Source organism: Lepidochelys kempii, chromosome 1 (assembly GCF_965140265.1).
Source record: "Lepidochelys kempii isolate rLepKem1 chromosome 1, rLepKem1.hap2, whole genome shotgun sequence".
Taxonomy (NCBI): Eukaryota; Metazoa; Chordata; order Testudines; family Cheloniidae; genus Lepidochelys; species Lepidochelys kempii.
The window spans coordinates 196,132,683-196,157,580 of NC_133256.1; the positions used below are offsets into that span (position 1 = coordinate 196,132,683).

General features: G+C 46.2%; 1 protein-coding gene across 33 annotated transcripts in view; it reads left to right on the forward strand.

The window, feature by feature from the left end:
- ABI3BP (ABI family member 3 binding protein) overlaps positions 1-24,898 on the forward strand; it is a 315,232-nt gene that overhangs the window by 107,757 nt on the left and 182,577 nt on the right. For all 33 annotated transcript variants that reach the window (XM_073307173.1, XM_073307105.1, XM_073307211.1 and 30 more), the window contains exon 4: positions 8,484-8,616. In XM_073307173.1, coding sequence (XP_073163274.1) covers positions 8,484-8,616 — 133 coding nt within the window. The remainder of the gene's footprint in view (positions 1-8,483; positions 8,617-24,898) is intronic.

Below are 24,898 nucleotides of genomic sequence, written 5' to 3' on the forward strand. Positions count from 1 at the left end.
AGATTAATGTTTTATAATCTCCCCAAAATGCCAGTTAGGAATCTTTCTCCCGAAGAAATTTGAATGCACTCCATTGATAAAGTAAAGGGTCTTTACATATTGTGACAGGGTCACACCACCAAGGCAGAGGAGGAACTTTGTCACAACTGGTGTGAGAAGTGGGATTTGGTGTGCACAGTGCGACAGAAGAAGGAGGGTGGTGGTGGTGTTTTTTTAAAAAAAAAAAAAAAAAAAGGAGAGGGTTTATTGGTTTTTTTCACCACAATGGAGGAGGTAGTGGAGGCACTGATACAAGCCATGGGTGCCAGGCAGGAGGCTACCCGTGTCCAGGCAGCCGCCCAACAGGAGGCAGTGCGGCTGCAACAAGAGACTAATCGCCTGCTGATGGACCAGGCTGCCCGAGACCATGCTATTTTGCGGGAACTGGTAAACCAGGTAAAGGCCCTTACAGAGCTGAATCGCGGCCATGATGGCACGTGGGTCATGTGGGCCAGCAGCTGCCTGCAGAAAATGACGAGGGAGTATGATGTAGAGGCGTACCTCCTGGCCTTTGAGAAGACAGCCCTACGGGAGGCCCGGCCTCGAGATCAGTGGTCTGGCATCCTCACCCCATTCCTGTGTGGGAGGCCCAGAAGGCCTACTATGATCTGCCTGAAGAAGCTGCGGCAGACTACCCCCAGCTGAAGGCAGAGATCCTGGCCAGATCTGGGGTACGACCGCAGTGCGGGCCCAGCGGTATCACGAGTGGAGGTACCAGGAAAACAAAACCCTGCAGTCCCAATTGTTTGACCTCTTCCATCTCACATGAAAGTGGTTGCGAACTGAGTCCCGGAGTCCGGAGGAGATACTAGAGGTTCTGGTCATCGACCGGTACATGAGAGGACTACCATCAGATCTTCGCACCTGGGTAAGCCAGAACGAACCCTCCACCTATGACAAGGTTGTCGCACTGGTAGAGAGGCGAAGGACGGCGAGGGAGCTGACCCGACCAGTTAAGGAAGAAGCACCCTGGGTTAAACTAGCAGCACCAAGCCTTAGAGCTCGGGTGACTGGGCCACCAGGAGAGCCTAGGTGGAAAAAGAGAGGGGCTGAAGGCCCACCAGAAGCTACAAAGAGTAGGAGCACTGAGGGGAAAGAGGATTCGTGATGTTAGACTGCCCAAACCAAGAGACCAGGGAACGCCTAGGGCTCCATACAGATGTTACGCCTGTGGGGAGTGGGGACACATAGGTGCACAGTGTCCCAATGCTGAGGAGCCTATGCAGTGTAACCTGGGGAACTGGGCAGACCCATGCTCCCTAATCCACCTTGTGGGGGTCTCACTAACCCCACATACGTACATCAGACCAATGAAGCTAAATGTGGTCGAGACCACAGCACTGGTTGATTCGGGGAGTGCTATCGTGCTTGTCTCAGGGAAGCTCGTGAAGCGTAGTCAGCTGCTGTGGGCTAAGTGTACGGGGATAACATGCGTTCATGGGACAGTTGGTTATTACCCCACCATCCCAGAAAAAATCGAGTTTCAGGGGAACATTACTGAGGTAGCAGCAGGTGTAGTCCCTAAACTCCCATACCCGGTGTTCATAGGGAGGGACTTCCCAGGGTTTGGAGACTTACTCCCGATAGGGGAATTGGAGAAAGGGGGAAACCCTGAAGTCAGTGAGGCATCCACAGTAGACTGTCAACCCCCAATCTTCTCTGAAATATGCCCAGATTTGTTCTCCACTTCCAGACAGGGTAGAAAGTCGAAAAGGGAAAGGAGGGCAGCTAAGGCCTTGGGAACCCGAATACTGACCCAAAGCCAGAGGGCCGCTCTCGTAGGTAGGCGGACCCGAGCAGCTGAAAAGGAGGCCACCTAGGAGGGAGAAGCACCCAACTCTGACCCACACCCTAACGCCTCTGAACCAATAGAGGCAACAGAGACTGGCCCCCTACATCTCGGGCAGATTAGCCCCGGGAGAGGAAATTTTGGACAGGACCAGGCTGAAGACCCAAGGTACGACAACATTAGGAAGGAGGTGACCGAAATAGATGGGGTCCCCGTGGAAGGGAAAACCCAGGGACCAGGACCCTACTTCATAATGAAGAAGAATCTCTTACACCGGGTAGCACCAGTATAGATGCAGAAGGTACAGCAGATCCTAGTACCTCAAAAACACCAGAATGCTGTATTAAGTCTTGCCCATAGTCATCTTTTTGGGGGGCATTTGGGGGTAGAGAAGACCCTGGCACAGGTCCTGCGACGATTCTTCTGGCCCGGAGTACATGAAGAAGTGAGGAGGTACTGTGTGTCCTGCCTGGAGTGCCAGCTGCACAGTCCCCGTCCCCACTTGAGGGCACCTTTAGGACCCCTTCCCATCATAGAGGTCCCTTTAGAGCGAATAGCCATGGCTCTAGTGGGACCCCTGGGGAAGACAGCCCGGGACCTGCTACTCGTTACCTAGAAGCCATCCCCCTGGGGAACGTGGCCTCTAAAAGGATAGCTAAAGAGTTGGTGGGGATCTTTGCCCAAGTGGGGCTACCAAAGGAGATATTAACAGACCAAGGTACCCCATTTATGTTGAAGCTAATGAAGGACATCTGTACACTGCTCCATATCCATATCCTGAGAACTTCAGCCTATCATCTGCAGACCGATGGGCTGGTAGAAAGGTTTAACCAAACCCTCACGGCAATGATAAGAAAAGTGGTAAGTCGGGACGGGAAGGATTGGGACACCCGACTACCCTACCTTATGTTCGCAATCCGGGAGGTACCTCAGGCCTAAACTGGGTTTTCCCTCTTTGAGTTATTGTACGGACTCCTCCCCCGTGGCATACTAGATATCACAAAAGAAATCTGGGAAGAGGAACCCAATGAGGGGAGAAATATAATTGACCCTGTGTTGCAGATGCAAGAACAGATAGCCCAGGTCACCCCTATTGTATGGGAACATTTGGAAAAGGTGCAGGAGGCCCAGTGAACCAATTACAATCGACAGGCAAAAGTCCGACAGTTCCAACCAAGGGATCGGGTATTGGTATTGGTACCCACGGCAGAAAGCAAGCTTTTGGCCCAATGGCAGGGGCCCTATGAGGTGGTTGAACCCGTAACCTACAAGGTGGGGCAGCCAGGACGCCGGAAACAGGAACAAATTTATCATATTAACCTCTGAAAGCCTTGGCACCAACGAGAGGCATGTGTGGTGGCCCAAGAGACCCCGATCCAGGGAAATAATATGCAGGAGCAGATTAGGATATCCACTGATCTGACACCAAACCAGAAGAAGGAGGTAACTGAGATGATTAAACGATACCAGGACGTGTTTTCAACTAAACCAGGTCGGACCACCAAAGCATATCACCACATTATCACAGACCCTGGGGCAAAGGTAACTTTAAGGCCCTATCGGGTCCCAGCACCATAAAGGGAGGAGATCAAGGCAGAGGTAAAAAGGATGTTGGAGTTGGGAGTCATCAAAGAGTGCCACAGTCAGTGGTCAAGCCCGACTGTGTTGGTGCCGAAACCCGATGGCACCACTAGGTTTTGTAATAACTTTCGCTGGCTGAATATGAGATCCAAATTCGATGCATACTCCATACCCCATATTGATGAGTTAGTTGACCACCTGGGTAATGCCCAATTTTTGACCACCCTTGATGTAACAAAGGGATACTGGCAGATTCCCCTTGCCAAAGATGTGAAAGAAAAGATGGCATTCTCTTCACCAGAAGGTCTGTTTCAATATACTGTTCTTCCTTTTGGACTGCATGGGCACCTGCTACCTTCCAGCATCTTATGGACAAGCTCCTACGGCCCCATACCAGTTATGCAGCGGCATACCTAGATGATGTGATTATTCACACCCCCAACTGAGAAAACCACTTGGAAAAGGTGAAAGCGGTTCTGGACATGCCAAGACGGGCTGGCCTCACAGCCAACCCAACCAAGTGTGCTAAAGGGCTAGGCCGAGGCTAAATACCTTCACTACATTGGAGGAAGGAGCATTGTCAAGCCCCAACTAAAGAAACTAGAGGCTATCCAAAATTGGCCCCAGCCGAATCGGAAAAAGCAAGTCCGGGCATTCCTGGGTGTGGTGGGGCACTACCGACGATTTATTCCCCATTTTGCTACCAGAGCGAGTCCCCTGACAGACCTGATAAAAGCCCGGGGTCCGGACATGAAGTGGACAGATGCCGCAGAGAAAGCATTCATGGATCTATGGACAGCCCTCTGCAATAACCCCGTGCTTATAGCCCTAGACTTCAACAAAGAATTCATTTTACAGACTGATGCATCTGAAGTAGGATTGGGAGCTGTCCTATCGCAGATGGTCGGAGATGAAGAACACCTAATCCTCTGCCTCAGCAGGAAACTCCTCCCGAGAGAGCAGAAGTATGCCATGGTTGAAAGAGAGTGTCTAGCTGTGAAATGAGCCATGGAAACACTACGTTATTACCTTCTGGGACGATGGTTTACCCTTGTGACCGACCATGCACCGCTCCAGTGGATGCAGTGAAATAAAGAGAAGAACGCAAGGGTGACCAGATGGTTCCTGTCCCTACAACCTTTCTGATTCACCATACAACACCGGGCTGGAAGCCACCATGGCAATGCAGATGGCTTGTCACGGGTATACTGCCTGACGTCCCAAGTTGCCCAACCCTGTGGTGTTGGGGGGGGAGGGGGAGAATATGTGACAGGGTCGGGCCAGATGGCTCCAGGAGAGTGATAGAAGGCAGATATATTAGCTCCAAGTTAAGTAGGTCCCTTTTCCCTGAGTAAGGTAACAGGGAAGGTCCCAGAACAATCAGGAACTTTCTGGAAACAATTAAGGCAGACAGGCTGATTAGAACACCTGCAGCCAATCAAGAAGCTGCTAGAATCAATTATGGCAGGCTAATCAGGGCACATGGAGTTAAAAAAGGAGCTCACTTCAGTTTGTGGTGCGTGCGAGGAGCTGGGAGCAAGAGGCGCAAGAAGCTGAGAGTGAGAAGGCGTACTACTGGAAGACTGAGAAGTACAAGCATTATCAGACACCACGAGGAAGGTCCTGTGGTGAGAAAAAAGGTGTTGGGAGGAGGCTATGGGGAAGTTGCCCAGGGAGTTGTAGCTGTCACGCAGCTGTTACAGGAGCCACTGTAGACAGCTGCAATCCACAGGGCCTGGGGCTGGAATCCAGAGTAGAGGGCAGGTTCAGGTTCCCCCCATCCCTCTATCCCCCCAACTTCTTACTTGATACCAGAGGAGTTGAACTGGACTGTGGGTTCCACCAGAGGGGAAGGACTCTGGCCTGTTCCCCGATCCACTAGGTGGATTAGCAGAGACTGCGGGGATTGTTCTTCCTTTCCCCATGCTGGCCAGTGATGAGGCTAACTGAGTGAACGGCAGATTTGAGCGACGCCAAACTGAGGGCTGCTGTATACCTCTGAGGCGAGAAAATCCGCCAATAAGCGCAGGACCCACCAAGGCAGAGGAGGAACTTTGTCACAATATATATTATTAGAGACACCAACTTCACCAGTACACGGTGCTTAAGGGAAAGGATGGTCTTCTGGCTAAGCTGCAAGTCTGATAATAAGAAAATCTGAATTCTGTTTCTGGACTCTGCTACAGACTTCCTGTATGACCTTTAGCAAGTCATTTCAACATTCAGTACTTTAGGTCCTAATCTTAAAATGGAGATAACTCTCTGCTTCACGTGGGTGTGGTGAAGAATAATTGATTAATGTTTTTAAAGTACTTGAGATTTTCAGATGGAACTTGTTTAATGATCTGTATTTTTTTGGGGCCGAATATATTTGCCAGGGCCCTTGTAGTCATGAAGCAATATTTTTCTCCATTATATGTATATAGAAAATATTTGATAACAGATTGCTATTTAACAGCTATTCAGGTACAGTATTTAAAAATATTAACTGCCTAAAGCCACAGTTTAGGAGTATTAATTTTAATAGCTGCTTCAGTCAGGGGGAATTTTAATTGGGTCATTCCCACTAGAGATGGACCTGAACCAAGCTCCTTGATCAAACACTGCTCAGAATGCATAACTTTGGATTCTAATCCAAACTTTGCAGTAATGGGCTCAGCCACAACTCCAGATGCAAGCAGTCTTGATCTCTGGGGAAACTTAGTTCTGAAACTTGCATTCTCTCATTCTTAACATCATCACTACATAACTTAAATTAACATTGCCACACTCTGCAATGTCAGAATGAAATGTTTTTTAACTATGGTTGCAAGACCTAATTTAGATAAAATAACATCCTTGAATTTCAAGCATTACTGCTTGTTGTCTTGTTGTAAAAGCTTTGTTTATTTGACAAACAGTAGTTAAAGACATTCCCTGCTCTTGAAAGACAGACGTAGAAAGGACAAAATGTACTGGGAGACAATGAGGAAAAGTGGAGTTAACTTAGACATTCCCCCCACCGCACCCCTTTCTCTCCTCTCTTCAAGTGTTAAGTTGAAGAAGGCATTGGACTGATGTGATGTGCTTTTGTGGGCCTCAGGGAAGAAATGAGTCTTTATGATGGTCACATGATCTCTTGTACTTCTGTGACACTACATACCAGAGTTCATCTCCAATGCTTGCAGGATTGGCTGAGGCTAGTCTGAACACTTGTAAAGCTGGAGCCCAACTTTACAGAGCTCAAAGAGGAATTATAATTACTTCAGAAGGTTCAAAGGTTGAGTTTCAAAGATTTAAAAACCTCTAAGAATGACCTAAAATTGCTTTCCTATTAATGAAAATGTCTGTTTCAAGATATAGCAAGGCTGTTCTTTAGTATATAATAAATCAATATTTAAAAATTATATAAAACACAATAGTTGCCGATGAAAAATGGGCCTTTCTCTTCTTGTATTTCCATGTTCATGTGACCCTTGGTTCCCCAGAAAGCAAATTTAGAAAGTGATTTCACTGTAAAGAGGATATATGCCAAAAAGTTTGACAAATAAATGAACTATGAAAACAGCCCCCCCAAAAAAACCCTTTAAGAAAACAGGGAGACTGGGGAAGCTAGCCTGCACATCAGACAAATGTTTGGAGTTTTGCTTTTCTTTTTAAAATGTTGTACATTCCACAGTACATTACATCACAGCACACTTCATCTAAATGGAAAAAAATATCCCACTTGTTTTCTGTGAATATGCGCCTAATCGGTGTACTGTAAAACACACATACTACAAGATTTTCCTACTACCTGCAAACTGCTTGGAAAAGCAAATCTCGCTTCCTTGTGGACTCGCTGGGAAATCCCGCTAGAGCGCAAAAACACTTCTTAACCCTTGGAGGTATCATTGATAAAGAGGTGAGCAACTCCTACCAATGGCTGAATAGCACTTCCAATTTAAGGATCAAGAGGCATGAACGGAGAACTGAACCAAGATTTTTGCCAGGTAATGCAGAGCACTACCCTCAGATCACTGCACTAGCCTCAGGTATTAGCTTTTAAAATTTTATTTAAAAGTTCGTCATCTTTCTTTTGCTGTATCCTTCTTCTCCATGGGAGTCGCATAACAGCCCCCGCCACCTCCTGTCCAGGGCAGAAAGTGATTCACTGAGGGGAACAGAGCAGGCAGCTCCTGTTCAGGGCAACAGAATCATGGCTGGCTCAATTCCCTGAGGAGTCCATGGGGGTACAGAATAGAGTCCCTTGCCTTCTTACCACCCCTCCCTCTCCCCCCCCCCCCCCACCTGCCTGGCCAGAACCTCTGACTCCCGCAGGCTCCAGAGTTTTTTAAAATATATGACAGCGACTGGCCAGGTGTCTGGGCTAGAGCAGGCAGCAGCGGGAATAGCACGAAGGTAGTCCACAGCAGTCAGGGAGGAGAGGAGGGGAAGAGCAGCATGCTGCTGCTGGGTTGGAGCTGGGCTGCACTCCCTCACCTCTCCCAGACCACTGGGGATTCCCTGTATGCTTTTCCTGCTGCTGTCCTGTCCAGGCCTGGACACCTGGCCAGCTGCAGCCCCACACACCCCTGATAACCACATTGTGCCCACCAGAGGGGCATGCTTGTTGGGAACCTCTGATCTGGAGGGATGTTTGCACCACTGTGTTCAGAATAAAGCTAAATTGCAAGTATTGTGTAAGAGATGAGGAGTTAAGTTACCTGATTATTGAGGGACAGTCCTCGCCAGACAGAGGCACCACTCAAGGCTTGTCATCAATCTTAAGTGAAATAAGTTTGTAAGGTTTTGTTTTATTTCAGACCTGTCCATAACTCATTATTATTGATGATCCTTGCTAGGGATATATGGAGAACTATATTCACTTGGAAATTGAATATTCTTTCTCATAACTAAAGAGAGGCACGTGCGGGTGGTGGGGAGGTGATCCCTTCAAGTCACGATTGAATTCACTTGCATTATACCTTGCCTTTGAATTTAGAGGAGAAATTAAATCATAATTCTTACATTCTCTTATCCAGCCACAGATATCTCCTCCCCGAATAGAGAAAACCTAAGAGTAAATAGAATTGTCTGTATGTTTCTTATTCAGGTAAGACCAAGACTCAAAAGCCTCTCCAGATGGTGATTGGCACTTTGACCCCAACCTCTGTCTTCCTGTCCTGGGGCATCCTAGTCAATCCACAGCATGACTGGACTGCAATGAGTAGCTGTGCTAGTGACAGGTAATATACCAAAAAACAGGCTAAGTGAAAATAATGTAATGTTTTGTTAACATTTAAAAGAAAAGGGCATGAAGATGAGTGGCTGACCAAATTCTACCAAATAGTGTGACATCATTGAAGCAAAGGTTCTCTTCTGTATGTGTAAATCAGCAATTAGCAAGCACTTTCTTGCCTAAAGTTCTGATTTAAGCAAGTGTTTACATGCCAAAGTGCTGATCTTGTGATTTCACTGTGGGTCGTTTATGTTGTAGAGCCACAGTGCCTGAGTCTTATCTCAGTTACACTGGTATAAATCAGGAGTAACTCTACTGAAGTCAATGGAAATATGCTACTGTAAAACTGGTCAAGTGAGTAAAATTAGCCTTCATTGAAGTGCTGATGGAAGAAAGAACAAATCAATCCTTTTGTAATATACTGGATTTTTGTTTCCTGTATTTGATCTTCTGAATTTTATTTTTATTTATATTGCAGTACATATAGAAGCTATGAATGATTAGCATTATACCTATTTAACAAAAAAAAAGTCTTTTGCTTTATGAAATTCTGTGTTCCGTTCCAACTACTTATGTGAGAGGGTCAGCACTCCAGAAAGGCCTGGCATATTCACAGGGTGGAATTTCTAGAGAGGTCAGAGAGTCAGTAAGTTTGTCAACTGAGCAGGCCATAAAGTTGTATGCTGTGCTCAGCAAATGAATAAAATTAATATTTTCTTGTAGGTATGAAGATGTATGTTTCTTCCAGATCTCTCTCCTTGGTGCTCCCTTTGTATCCTCCTACGTGTGACAGAGGGACAAATTCTGCCATCTTTTATACGTCATATAACTTCATTGCCACTTCTTGTGCTTGGAACAGTTTCCCTATTGATAACCTCCTTGAAATCCCTCCTTATAACCCTCTTCTTTTGCTTAGCTCCCCAATACTCATAACTGTGACACCATCTGCTCCTACTCTTGCAGGTGATCCTTTGTTGTATCTTTCTAACTTAGAACCCAGTCAGTCTCCCAGTGAAGCAAATACAAAAACTCTTACTGATATTAACCCACTGGACCAGCCTTTAGGGCATGAACCAAGACCATTAGAGCCAATGGGATCTTCCAGTTAATTCCAGTAGGCTTTGGATCAGGACCATGGAATAGGAAATTTTGGGGGGAAGGGAATCTTATCTTTCTACATATTTTTAAAGTGTCATGCATACTTATGGTATAAAATATGCAATTATAATGGAATATAAGAAATAATCCTATTAAATATAAACAGATTGTTTGTATTTATTTTTAATGGAATCGTGCTTCATGATGCAACTCAGCTCAACTTCATGCAACTCAGCCCACAGTTTTAAAAAAAAGGATGGCACCTCATTGTGGGTTTAATGTTGCCTTTTTAATCCCTGGAGGAGCAAATCCTTTCACATAGTTAGTGACCTCTAATACCGGCTGATTTAACAAAAGATTCTAAGTCTTTCTTCCATGTTTTAATTTTGTGACACCTTTTTCACCAGGGATTACACCCTTGCAACATCCCTGGGCAGCAACCATAGCCATAGCACAAACTCTGCAACTGGAAGGAGAGAAAGATGCTGTAGTTACAAGCAACTAGGCAGGGCTGGCCTTATCATGAGGTGAACTGAGGCATGCCTCAGGTGCCAGACTGTGGCGGGGGGGCGCCGCTAGGACCCAGAGTGTAGAAAATTGTGTCTGCTGCTGGTGCATGTGTATTCTCTCTGCTCTAGATGCACAGAGATGGTGGAGTGCTGTACTGGAGGAAGGAGGGCACAAGACACATAACAGGCAGGCAGGAGAAAAGATGAGAGGGAATGACAGAAAGCAGCAGGAGCTGCAGGAGAGAGAGGAGGAGGAGCCTCTTATGTACCTCTCTAGCACACCCAGGAGCCTGGACTTATTAACACCAGCTTCTCAGGGAGCTTCCTGTTTCCTGCTGCTTCCCTGAACCCACTTGAGGGGAACGGGCAGTCAACTGAAGTAGTAGGATCCAGTTAGGCCCTTAAGATGCTGATATCTTCCCTCACTCAGGCCCTGCTACCAGCCTGCTTATTTGTCCCCTTCAACTGAGTGTTGAGAGCCACTATAGCTGGCACAGAACAGCAGTCATGAGTGAAAGAAGAAAACGTCCCTCTGTGACAACATTCAGAAAAAGAAAGCAAAGGAAGCTTTTCTATCTACGCAGAAAGGACCTCTCCTGAGATACATAGACACAAATGTTCACGGTGAGTCTTCTGGCCCCAATGAGGATGTGAGTGGAGAGGAGATGCCTGATCTTCCAGTTAGTCAGAGTGCAGGTGACCTGGCAGCTACTGCAGCATCCATATCTCCATCTCAAATGGATGTAACCATGCACATTCCTGAAGAAAAGTGTAGATCGGAGAAGAGTGTGGTGGAGGCGCAAGATACAGCTGCTGCTGAGTTTAGTTCCTTAAGTCTTGATGGTCCAGGACTGTGAACCCACTTGAGCAGTAGCCTGAGGACTTCCTTGTACTGCATGGGCCACAGCAAGTGAAAAACTTCATGTTCTCCAAAGATAATGAAAATAGAAGTTTCCATCCAGCACATTACTGGCGTGAAATCCCCAATGGTGACAAAGTGGAGAGGCCATAGCTTATGTACTCAAAAACCCAGAATGCTGCAAACTGTTTTTGTTGCAAACTCTTCCAGTCTAAAGTTCCAGCCACATTGGGTTCTACAGGAAAAAAGGACTGGAAAAATCTGGCTAGAAATCTGGCATGCCATGAGAAGGCAGCAAATCATCAGAGAGCATTCCATAGGTGGAAAGAGCTTGAGATGAGACTAAGGTTAAGGGCCACCATAGATGATCAGAATCAAGAGAAGATTGCATCAGAGTCTCTTTTCTGACAAAATGTTCTGAAAAGACTCATTGCTTGCTACCCAAAACCTAGCACTGTGTGGCACTTCAGATCAGCTGTATGTGCCAAACAATGGAAACTTCCTTACAATTGTGGAGCTGATGGCTGAGTTTGATGCTGTACTCCAGGAACATCTAAGAAGAGTCACCACCAAAGGAATGTACACACACCAGTACCTTGGAAAAACAATTCAAAATGAGATCATACAGTTAACTGGCAAAAAAAAGGCAAACAGAAGATTGTGGCAGATCTGAAGTCAGCAAGATATTACTCTGTTGTTCTGGACTGCACACCTGACATCAGCCATATGGAACAAATGACTTTAATGGTACATTTTGTAACAACAACAGAACCTAGTGAAAATGTCCCTGCAATGGTGACTGTCAGAAAGCATTTTCTAGAATTTATTGACATTTGATTATACAGGAGCTGGTATGACAAATGTGCTTCTTAAAAAGCTGAAAGATACAGGAATTGCGATAGCTGATGTGAGAGGTCAGGGCTACGATAATGGTGCCAACATGAGAGGAAAGAACAGAGGAGTGCAGACACGGATCCGAGAGTTAAACCCTTGAGCTTTTTTTGTCCCTTGCAGTTCTCATTCATTGAACTTGGTGGTCAGTGATGCAGCATCAGCTTCTAGTGAGGCTGCTGAATTTTTTAATGTAATTCAAAGCATCTTTGTATTTTTCTCTGTATCAACTCATCGATGGCAAATTTTGAAGCAACATCTGGGAACATCCTCTCTGACACTGAAACTACTGAGTGCCATACAATGGGAAAGTCGAGTGGAGGCGATAAAGCCTATCAAACACCTATTTTCCCATCCATTCAAGAATACAAGAGTCACTGAAGAAGAAGACATTTTGATTATGAGGCACGGGATAATCCCATAAGAGACCCCAAACAACAATTCAAAGTTGAATTCTTTAACCAGATGCTAGATTGTGCAATACAGTCAGTTGAAGAAAGTTTCATGCAGCTCAAGGAACACAGCAGTATATTTGGGATGTTGTAGGATATTCCAAAACTCCTCACTATACCTGAAGAAGGCCTACACCAGCAATGCAGGGCATTAGAGACAGTGTTGACACATGATGACGTGCGATATCGATGCGAGTGATTTAGGAATTTAGAGAAAGCTATTTCTAATTAGCATGAGAGAGAAAAAAATATGACTCTGAAACCTGAGAGATGGGAAACCCCAGTCAAGGCCCCCTGCACCAGCCACTCATTATTTATCCACACCAAGAGGGAGGCAGCAGTGCACGTGCCGAGAGGCAGAAATGTAGGTGCCAAAGAAAATTTTACCCTTGAAAACCTATGTGCCGAGTGAGTTTAGGCACCTACAGGGTTTGGCAGGAGTTTTGTGGATTGCAGAATCAAAACTGGGATGTAGGTTCCTAAACACAAGACTTAGGCACTTAAGTATGTTTGTGGATCTGGGCCCAAGTGTTTGTCTCTCCTCTTGCTGAATGAATGACCCCAGCAAAACAACCAACACTACAAGGAAAAGAGTGACACTAACCATACACAAAATCTGAAATATACAAACAAAAATATTTTCTATAGACTTTGTTACACTAATCATAGGTGTTAACTTAAAAAAAATCACCCTTTTGTCTGCAATGTTATAACAATGGTGTGTAATAAATTAACAGCATCTCTTTAAACTTCTCAGTACACGTGTCATTATCTTACATTACGTATGGGGAAACTGAAGTAGAGTGGTTAAGTCACTTGCTCAAGATTACAGGACAGCATGGGATAAGTGGCCAGGGTTGCAGTTGAGAATTATCTGCTCTTTCCAATTGACATTTGATCCCCAGGCTGTATTTTATGCCTTAATCACTGAGTAATAATGACAACTGGCATCTGCTATAGATGCCCAAAAATCAAACACAGCAGTATATTTGGGATGTTGTAGGATATTCCAAAACTCCTCACTGTACCTGAAGAAGACCGACACCAGCAATGCAGGGCACTAGAGACAGTGTTGACACATGATGACATGTGCGATATTGATGCGAGTGATTTAGGTGATGAACTGAAAGCCCTTTCAAGATACATTTCAGCAGGATCAACTCCAAAGGCTGTTCTGGAATATATGTGCACAAATAAGATGACCACCCTCTTTCCAAATGCTTTTGTTGTTCTGCGCATACTTCTAACACTTCCTGTAACAGTTGCCAGAGGAGAATGCAGCTTCTCCAAGCTGAAGTTAATAAAAACACATTTACGCTCCACAATGACACAGGAGAAGCTGGTCGGCCTTGCAACCATCTCAATAAAGCATGAGCTGGCCCAGACTGTGGACCTTCAGGAAGCAGTTCAAATCTTTGCAACCAAGAAGGCATGGAAAGCACCACCTTGATTATTCAAACAGATAAAAATGCCAGTGTTTACTATGCAGACAAGAAAAGTTACATTTGCTGTTCAGGCATTTGAAAGTTAAGTGTTACTTAAAATTTTTGAACAAGGCATTTTAAGTTGTTAGTTCTCCTTTTTTGGGGTAGATAGCAGAGCAGTACCATGAGAGAAGTAGAACAGGAAGAAGGCAGAATTGAGACCTTTCAAAGTTTTGGCCCAAGCAAGGAGCATGGGGATGTCATTTGAGCTCCCCGCTTCAGGTGCCAAAATATTGAGGGCCGGCCCTGCAACTAGGAAAAGCATGACACATGGTTCCTTGCACCCTTCAGTCCACACTTACTTCCCCCCCAGTGACTGAGAGTATTTTTCTTGGAGCCTCCTAGACCCAGACATTAAAATTCATGCTTCCTAGCAGTCCTTTCCTAGGTCTTAGAGGTAGTCAATTATTTCTATCCCCTCACCATTTACTGGAGTCAAACCATATTTACATCTACAGGCAGCCCTCGGACTTACAACACAATTGGTTCCTGAAAATTGTGTTGTAAGTTGAAATGTCATAACTCGGAACCACAATCCACTCCATTGCGGGACTAAGCATCGTAAAGTTGAAACCAATGTCGTAAGTTGAATCAGGGTGTCAGTTCAGTAACATCATTAGTACTATTCGTCGTAAGTTGAACGTTGTAAAGTCAAGGACTACCTGTATTTTTATTCAGTGTAAGATGTCTCGCTGCTTCCATTCTATGGTGCAATAAGCTCACTTGTAACATATCCATTTCTCAAGTCACCACGGATGTGTCGACACTGCAGTGGAGACCCAAGCTCAGACTCTGTCTCAGACCTGGCGTCCTAGGACCCTGTAGGGTTGGAGGGTCTGAGCCTTAGGGTAAGTCTACAGTATGAAATTATATCAAATTTATATAAGTCGATTTTTCGGAAGAGATTTTATACAGTGGATCGTGTGTGTCCCCACTAAGTGCGTGAAGTTGGCAGAGTGCGTCCACAGTACCGAGGCTAGCATCGACTCTCAGAGCGGTGCACTGCGGGAAGCTATCCCACAGTTCCCACAGTCTCTGCCGCCCATTGAAATTCTGGGTTAAGCTCCCAGTGCATGATGGGGCAAAAACAGTCTCACGGGTGTTTCTGGGTGCATGTCGTCAGTCGCCCCTCCCTCCCTCCTGTCCGTATGGCAGACAATCGTTTCGTGCCTTTTTTCTGCTATTGTCAACCGTACACAGCCGCTTCCGCTGGCACTCTGCTCTCCTGCTTTCCTGCAGCAGATGGTGCAGTAGGTCTGCAAAACTCTGCTCTCCTGCAACTCGTGCAGTATGCCATTGTCAACCGTACACCGCCGCTTCCGCTGCAACTCTGCTCTCCTTCGTTTCGCCCCTTTTTTCCTGGATTACCCTTGCAGGTGCCATAACACAGCAAGCGTGGAGCCCGTTCAGCTTACCACTGCAGCTGTGACCATTGTAAATACCTCGTGCATTATTCAGCAGTGGGAGGTTGAGGCAACTCGCCTGCCGGCCAATTTTACACAGCCAGACAACGGGGCGATTAGAAGAGCACAGCAGGGCGCGCTGTGCATCAGAGAAGCTTTGAAAACCAATTTCATGACTGGCCAGGCTACGGTGTGACAGTTGTGTTTGTTTCTCTTTGATGTTACCCACCCCCTTTCTTGACTCTAATTGCCTGTAAGCCAACCGCCCTCCTCCCCTTCGATCACAGCTTGCAGAGGAAATAAAGTCACTATTATTTCAAAACCATGCATTCTTTATTAGTTGATTAAAAACACAGGGACATAAATCACAAGGTAGCCCGGGTGGGGTGGGGTGGGGGGAAGGAGAGAAGGACAAGGCCACGCTACAAATCAAAATTTAGGATATGCCAGCCCTCTGCTGCTTAGGCAATCCTCTGGGATGGAGTAGGTGGGTCCCCGGAGCCTCCCCCCACCCTGTGTTCTTGGGTGTCTGGGTGAGGAGGACATGGAAGTTGGGGAGGAGGGAGGGCAGTTATACAGGGGCTGCAGCGGCTGTCTGTGCTCTTGCTGCCTTTCACTCATAAGATCCACCAGACAGCAGAGCATGTCAGTTTGCTCCCCCATCAGCTTGAGCATGGCATCCTGCCTGCTCTCGTCGCAGTCATTGAACGCTTTCCGGGACTCTGCCATTGTTTCCCTCCACAGATTCAGCTGGGCCCTATCAGTGCAGGAGGACTGCATAAGCTCTGCAAACATGTTGTCCCAAGTGCGTTTTTTCCGCCTTCTAATCTGGGCCAGCCTCTGGGACAGAGTTGATAGGGGGCGCGTTGAAACATTTGCACCTGCAGGAGGAAAAAGGGGAGGGTATAAGTTTAAAAGATACATGTTAGAGAACAAAGGGGAGATTGTTTCTCAGGGAAACAAGCAATTCAAAGTACACAGCACATGTTATTTCTGTACAAGGTCACATTTTGCCTTTTATACTGAGTGCCTGCCAGATTGGTGTGACTGCATCACACGTGGCTGGGCAACAGCATTCAGCTTGCAGGCAGCCATGGTAAGCCCTAGGGGCACACGGGGTTCTGCTTCTTCTGCATTCATTTCAATGCTTTCAAACTGCGGCGCCCTCCTTTCCCATACCAAGCAATGCCTGGTGGGCTGGCCATTTAAAAGGAGGGCCTGTGGTCTCTCAGGGATGATCGCTACACACACACACACGCACCCCACCCCGCACCATTTAGGCCAAATGCCAACAGGCCAGCGTGGACGGGTTCCCCCCACCCGCACCGCACGGCTCTGACCCTTTAAGCCAAATGTGAACAGACTTTTCCTGTAGTTGTACAGGCCCTGAATGCATCCCAAGTCTTCAGGGCAAATGAATCAGGAAACACACTTTCTTTTAAACCCTGTATCATATTTACAAAAGTACACTCACCAGAAGTGCCTTCTCCGGCATCAAGGTCCCGGAGCCCGCCTTGGGAGTGGGTGGAGGGTATTGGCTCCAGGGTGATGAACAGTTCCTGGCTGCCAGGGAGAACAGATTCACCGCTTGCTGCCTGTCCACTGTCCTTCCTCCTCCTCCTGCTCTTCCTCCCCCCAAAAAATCATCCTCCCCGCTCCATGAGAGTCCCGCCCCCTTGCAGGTGTCCATGGGTAGTGGTGGCGTCACACCCCCACCCCCACCCCCCGAATTGCATGCAGCTCATCGTAGAAGCAGCGTGTATGGGGCTGTGACCCAGAGCGCGCATTTGCCTCTCTAGTCTTTTGGTAGGTTGCCTGAGCTCCTTCATTTTTACACGGCATTGCTGTGTGTCCCTGGAGTAGCCTCTGTCTGTCGTGCCCCGGGAGATTTTCTCAAAGAAGTTTGCTTTCCTTTTTTTTTGGAACGGAGTTCTGCCTGAACAGATTATTCTCCCCAAACAGCGATGAGATCCAGTACCTCCCGCTCGGTCCATGCTGGAGCTCGTTTGCGCTTCTGGAACTGCATGGTCTCCTGTGCTGGTGGACTCTGCATGGTCACCTGTGCTAATCAGGTTGCCACGCTGGCCAAACAGGAAATGAAATTCAAAAGTTCTCGGGGCTTTTCCTGACTACCTGGCTAGTGCATCTGAATTGAAAGTGTTGTACAGAGCGGGCACAATGGAGCATTCTGGGATAGCTCCCAGAGGCCAATACTGTCGAATTGCGTCCACAGTACCTCAAATCCGGAACAGCGATGTCGATTTTAGCGCTACTCCCCTTGCTGAGGTGGAGTACAGAAACAGATTTTAAGAGACCTTAAAGTCGACCAAATAGGTTTGGTTGTGTGGATGAATTTAGTTTTAATTCGATATAATGCGGCTAATTTCGATATAGTTGCATTCTGTAGACCAGACCTAAGTCAAGCCAGGACTCAGGGTTCAAACCCTGTTGCTTTGCAGATGCAGCTCCCCCCTCACTCCCCCAAACTTAGATCCTGAGAGTCCTCTAAAAGTATCTCTCCATCATATGGGCCAACTTTCTTTGTCTTCTCTATCCCAAGAATCTCCAATCGACTGCAGGGGAAACAGAAGCAACTCCCATTGGTGTAGTGCAGCAATTTGGTGAGTCAGCATTTAATCCTTCCATTATCTTCTGACTGCCAAGGTGCAAACACGCTATCAGAGAGCCGTTTGTGTTTTCAATTGACACTGACCAGAAGCAGCCTTTTACAAAGCGCTCTGCTTCATGGTCACGGGAGCACAACCAGATTTTGGTAAATTTCTGGAGTGAGGTCAGCAAAATAGTGGATTTTGGTAAGAGTACCAGGAATAGCCGCCCATATCAGGAAATGGCATAGAAGCTGGCAGCATTGCAAATATACTGGACTGGTGACCAGTGCAGGGAGTAGATTAAGTGTCTCAAGACTGAATACAGGAAAATAAGGGACAGAACTGCACCTCAGGCAACTTGCTGACATCATGTCCGTTTTATGAGGAATTTGACTAGGTGCTGGGCTCTGCTCCCAGCCTGGAGCCAGCGGTAGTGCATGATGACCCTGTCAGCTGGAATGGTGCCCTGCTGGCCCCAGAATACAGGTTGGGGACTGATGGGAGCCAGCGACAGGTGCAGACAGAGCCAGCGAAGTGACTATTGCTGAAACCAATCGCACAGGAGGCTCTGCCACAGGAGCAGCAAAAGCACATTCTGTACCCATATTCAGAGGAGCTCTTTGATGCCCCCCACCCCCAAGGAACAGCCTGCTGCAGAGCCTGCAGCAGACACAGACAGGACAGAAGCTGCTGTAGAGCCTGGTAAGTTTGTGGCTCCCATTATGATGTTTGTTAATATAGGAATGGGAGTAATTTCCATTGTATGAACCAATGCAAAAGTTATTAGAAGCCCCAGCTAGCAACATGGATCTGCTAATGGTGGATTGTGTCCCAGCGGCGTGGCTCCCTACTCCCTCCCCACCTTCCACCACAGGGAATTTAAAATGGCAACCGGGAAGTGCAAGCAGTAAAAATTCCTTGAAAGTGATTTTTTTCCTGGAAATACCTGTTGGGTATTCCTGCTTCTTAAAAATAATAACGTTACACTGCCATACCTGTAAGTATGCTGATCCATAACTACTCAGCGGTGTAATGAGCCGCCTGAAAACTGAACTGGATGAGTGTGGGGGGAGGTGCAAATGTGGTCCATTTCAGGTAAAGGTAGCCTATGCAGTCCATAGGTAACAAAATAATTTGTGCCAGATTTGACTGGGGATTGAAAATATCCAGAAATGTGCCAGGGTTAGGGGAGGGGATGTAAGGGGGATGCCTATGGAACTCTATGTGTTGGCATGCAGTCATAACTGTCTAAGCCGTATGGAAGCTAATGCAGCATCCTGATGATTCTCCGATGAATTCTGACCCAATCCTGGGTGCTGATAGATGCAAACTTTTCCAGAAGCAAGAACTCCAGATAAATACTCAAATTTCGGTGAAGGGCATATTCTCCATGGCCATCTTGAGAGCTGCCCAGCCCACGCCACTCATAGATGTGCTGTTCAGTCGTTGTATGTTTGATTATTTTGGTTGCATACACTGCAGATTTCCCACAGGCAGTTTGGATAACATCTCCCTTTGCCAATTGGGCACTACAAGATCAGTTATGTGCTCCAAAATGTGGACTCTGCATTTTTTTTTATTGTGATTATCCAGGCTGTGTCCAGAGAGCTTCTGTGGTTGGAAGTATCCGTCTCACAACTTAGTGAAGTTTAATTTGGAAAAGTAACATTTTATGTCCTTGAAATTCCATGAGGATTTTTTCTGTGCTTATACACTGAGGTATGTGAGACAATAACCCTCTGTGTCTTGTCCTAGTCCAAACCCAGTACCTCCACAGCCCACCCACGCTGCAGTACAAGCCTGGCCCAACATACTTTCATGGACCATTCTAAGTGTTACCCTGAAAAAAGGATTTTGTAATGTTGATATAATAACCTGCCTACTCTCCCCAAGTCTATTCTTGCGGAGGTATACGTTTCCGGAGTTGTTAAGGAAACATTAAAGAACACGGATATAACCTTCCAATAAACGAGTAAAGTAATTGACACTGGCAGTATTCTTTTCCAAAACAAAATCTTTTTATTACTGTAACTATTAATCCCTAACACAGCGTATTTTAAAACCCTAAACAAAATGCACAGTTCCGGACACAAATCCTTTATTGCTAGCTAAAGAGCATTCAAACTACAATGGCATATGATTCTAAGCAAAGCGATTGGTTTCAAGTGGCCAGTTTGTAACAAATCATTGACAGCAGATCTTAAATTTGAGTTGAAGTTTTACATAAGTTACAATTAAAACAGATGCACACTTAAAGCATATACATATTAAATATGTATGCTAAACTATACTACACTAAAAATTGGCAAGCTTACTTTATAAATTAATTGGTATCCGTTTAAAATCACTGTTGCTGCTTTATAAATTCTTTAGTATTTTTCTTTAATCTCTGTTGCTGTTCAGCTCCTGATCAGCCAGCTTTGTTCTGCTCTGGTTTTCTTCTCTCTCTCTCTCGGCAACAACTTTTCTGACTTCTTTCCTTTAGCTTTCCTCACTGGTTTCCCGCTCTTCCATCTGCTCCTGATTGAATCCAACCCCCCCCCCCCCCCCGCGACTCAAACTTCAACTCTGAAACTGTCTGCCGGCAGCTGGCCTTTTATGCTACATTGTGGCTCTTTCCTAATATACCTAATTCTATTCTTAGAAGCAATTACCTCACTTACAAATGCCCAGTAGCAACCATTACTTCAGAGTTCTGATTAACAGCTCTGACCTTCTAAACGAGTTCTGACTGGTATGAGTGGGCTATGACCAGCTAGCTGTGCAGTTAACTGACCTCTCTGTCAACCCTTATTGCACATGCTCACTAGCCTCCAGTCTTGCACATGTTCACTGTTGTCCTTTACGTCAGAGCTGTGATTCTGCTGATCCACACACACATATATACTTGGCTCTTTGCCAGGGCACCATTTTAGAAATCCTGTGTTTTCAACTGAGTGTGCTCAGGGTCCATATCAGGGTTGAGTGACTATTTTTCTGATTTTTACTCTGAATAAACAAAAAAGTGGAGACTGGAGAATTTCTATAGTAATACAAGAGGAGGTGTTTCTGTGAACTTATGATTGAAGTTCTGGACAAAGTCAACAAGCAGATCCAGCACCAAAGACAGACTTGTGGCTAGAGTAGGGTGACTGGACAGCAAGTGTAAAAAATCGGGACAGGGTTGGGGGGTAATAGGTACCTGTATAAGAGAGAGCCCCCAAAATCGGGACTGTTCCTATAAAATCGGGACATCTGGTCACCCTAGGCTAGAGGCAGGAGGAAAGGCAGAAGCTGGCTGCACAGCTTGAGGACAGGGTTTCAGCATGAGAGCAGGCACTTGCTTTGCATTTCCTGGAACAGGAATGGCAGCTAAAGGAGGAGGACAGAGCTCAACAGAGAGAATTGTTTGAGCAGCTGATATCACTAATGGTCACAAGAGTACCAGCCCCTGCGGAATTGCCTATACCACGGTCTGTGTCCCCTGTGCGGGACCCTGGGATTCAGTCCAGAAACAGCTTAGAAAGCTCCATGGCTCTGTGGCCCACGTAGTCAGGTCGCATGAGTGGCTAGCCAGGGCAGCTTAACTCCATGCAATCCTCTGTATTTCCTCCCTCCTCTGTGGATGTCTCCATTACCCTCCCCCCTTGCCAATTGTACAGCAAACTGGGAAAGGAGAACAGGGAACATACCATGGTAGGGAATTTCTGTCTTGCACATGGCTGACTTGTATGCACTTGTTCATGCACTTTTTGGTTGCTTTTTTTCCTCTGAAAGGTTCTGTTGTTGTTGTTTTGGTGTGGTAATGGCAGCTGGCATGCCTGGCAGTGGGTGAATGTTGTACCTTTCTAATATACAGTGGTGCAAGTAGGGAGGTACAGTACACCATACCAGTAAGATATTTATAGCCAGTACTCCATACTGGAAAGACACAGGAGGAACAGAATGTGGGGTTGCTGGCCCGAGTCCTTCCATGCAGCGGTGTGCCTGTGTCTGTTGTCTGGGGTCTGTACAGTAGCCCTGCTGGAGGACAAGGGTGGTTGGGGAGTGGGGTTGGAGGCAGTACAGCCATGCCAGAGGAGCTGCTGGTGTGGGGTCTTTTGCCACTGCAGTTCTGGAGAGCCCTGTGTTCAGAAGTCTCCAGCGCAGCGGGAGGAGGACAGAGCCCACCCACTCCCCACAGGTAGTGTGGGATGGATCATGGGGAGGGAATGGGGAAAGCGTGGGTGCCCCGGGCTGGGATGGAGGTGGCTATGCCCTCTTTTGGAAAGGAAAGCCACCTAAAGAGAGACACATTCATGGGATTGGCTTTGCCATCAAAAATAAGATCGCTAGTCAGCTTTTGGAGCTTCCCATGGGGATCAGTAAGCATCTCATGACTCTTCGGCTCAAGCTCAGCAACAACCAATATGCCACAGTCATCAGTGCATATGCCTCAACACTTGATGATGAGGAAGACAACAAGGAGCAATTTTACAGAGCTTTGAATGCAGTCCTCACAGCCACACCTAAGGCAGACAAACTCATCCTCCTTGGGAGATTTCAGTGCCAGAGTCAACCAGGATTCCCAACTCTGGAGTGGCACAATAGGCAAAGAAGGGGTGGGAAATGTAAATGCCAGTGGTATTCTCCTTCTCAGCGAATGTGTGGAGCATCTTATCACAAATAGCATCTTTAGGTAGAGTAATAAATTTAAGACCATCTGGAAACATCCTCTGTCCAAACACTGGCACCTCCTTGACTATCTGCCATGTACATTGGTCAAACTGGACAGTCTCTACGTAAAAGAATAAATGGACACAAATCAGATGTCAAGAATTATAACATTCATAAAGCAGTCGGAGAACACATCAGTCTCTCTGGTCACTCAATTTCTGACCTAAAAGTGACTATTCTTCAACAAAAAAACTTCAAAAACAGACTCTAACGAGAGACTGCTGAATTGGAATTAATTTGCAAATTGGATACAATTAACTTAGGCTTGAATAGAGACTGGGAGTGGTTGAGTCATTATACAAAGTAAAACTATTTCCCCTTGTTTATTCCTCCCCCCCCGCCCCCGTTCCTCAGATGTTCTTGTTAACTCCTGGAAATGGCCCACCTTGATTATCACTGCAAAAGATTTTCTCTCCCCCCACCCCACTCTCCTGCTGGTAATAGCTCATCTTAAGTGATCACTGTCCTTACAATGTGCATGATAAACACCCTTTTTTTCATGGTCTGTGCGTATATAAATCTCCTCACTGTATTTTCCACTTTATGCATCCAATGAAGCGAGCTGTAGCTCACGAAAGCTTATGCTCAAATAAATTGTTTAGTCTTTAAGGTGCCACAAGTACTCCTTTTCTCCTTGACTATGTTATAGTCATAGCCCATTATGTCGATGTCCGTTTAACATGAGCCATGAGAGGTGCAGATCACTGTTGAACAGTCTGTCCATTAGTAAGATCAGTCATGTACCTGCTGCTCACTCCACCACACTGCAAACACCCAAAGACTAATCAAAAGCAGTATGTCAAAGCACTTCAAGACCAAGCCAGCTGCGAGACGTTCCAGCAAAGCCTGTCTGAGAAACTCTCGAACATCCCAAACTTGTCAATAACATCATTGACATTCGAGAGCACTGGGATCGACTTAAAAATGCCATTCACAGGGCATGTGCTGAAACTATAGGGTATTCCACTCATCAGCACCAAGACTGGTTTGACGAAAACAATTAGGAAATCCTAGCATTAATTCAACAGAAAAGAACTGCATTCTGTAACTGGCAAAACGATTCCTCCAACCAATGAAAACATGAGGCTTGTCACCTGCTCAAAGCCGAAGTCCAAAGGAGTCTATGTGACATCAAAAATTAGTGGAGGCAAGAGAAGGCCTCTGAGATTCCGGGTTTCGTAGAGCAGGATGACATGAGAAGCTTCTTTCAAGCAACAAAAGCTGTATTTTGGCCAAGCTCCAAAGGCCCAACCCCCTTACATTCTCAGCATGGATCCACCCTCCTCAAGGAGAATGTAGCCATTAAACAACTCTGGAAGGAGCACTTTGAGAGCCTAGTAAACTGCAAATCCATGGTCTCTGAAGACACCATCAAGTCTATTCCACAATGCTAAGCAACTGAACACCTTGCTGATCCCCCATCTTCTGGGGAAGTCCATTGTGCCATCACCCAGACAAAAAATCACAAGGCACCAGGTCCAGACAGCATCTCAGCTGAGGTTTTTAAAGCTGGTGGAACAATTATCAAGCACAAATTTTACCAACTCCTCGACAAAATCTGGACCTATGAAGAAATTCCACCCAACTTTAAGACTGCCAACATTGTTACAATATTCAAGAAAGGGGACAAACCTTTTGTGTGAGAACTATAGAAGTATTTCCCTCCTAGTAGGATCTTTGCCCGGATCCTACTAAACCACTTTCTCTCCCTTGCCGAGGAACTCCACTCTTCCCCATTTACCTTGCCGTGATCCTGATTCTCATCCATGAATCCCTCCCTGATGGAATCGGGGTTGAGTATCGTATGAACGATACACCTCAATCTCTAACATCTCCAAAAAAAATCTAAGATTACGAGAATGCAGATGACTGTGTCATTCTTACACACACACACACACACACACAGGCCCACCTGCAAAGTATCCTAAATCTTTTTGCCGATGTCTGTCACAGCCTGGTTCTCTCTCTCAACATCGGGAAAACCAAGGTACTCTACCAGCCGTCAAACTACTCTTTGTACTCCACAAATCACCATCAACGGAGAACCCCTGGAAAATGTGGACCATTTTCCATACCTTGGCAGATCCCAAACAGCCAGAATTGACACAGAAATTGAATACAGGATCCATTGTGCCAGCACATCCTTTGGAAGACTACTCAAATGAGTCTTCAATGATAGGGATCTGCAAACCGGCACCAAGATAGTGGTTTACAAGGCAGTTGTCATCTCCACCTTTCTCTTATGGGTGTGAGACCTGGATAACCCACAGATGACATTTCAAGTGGCTG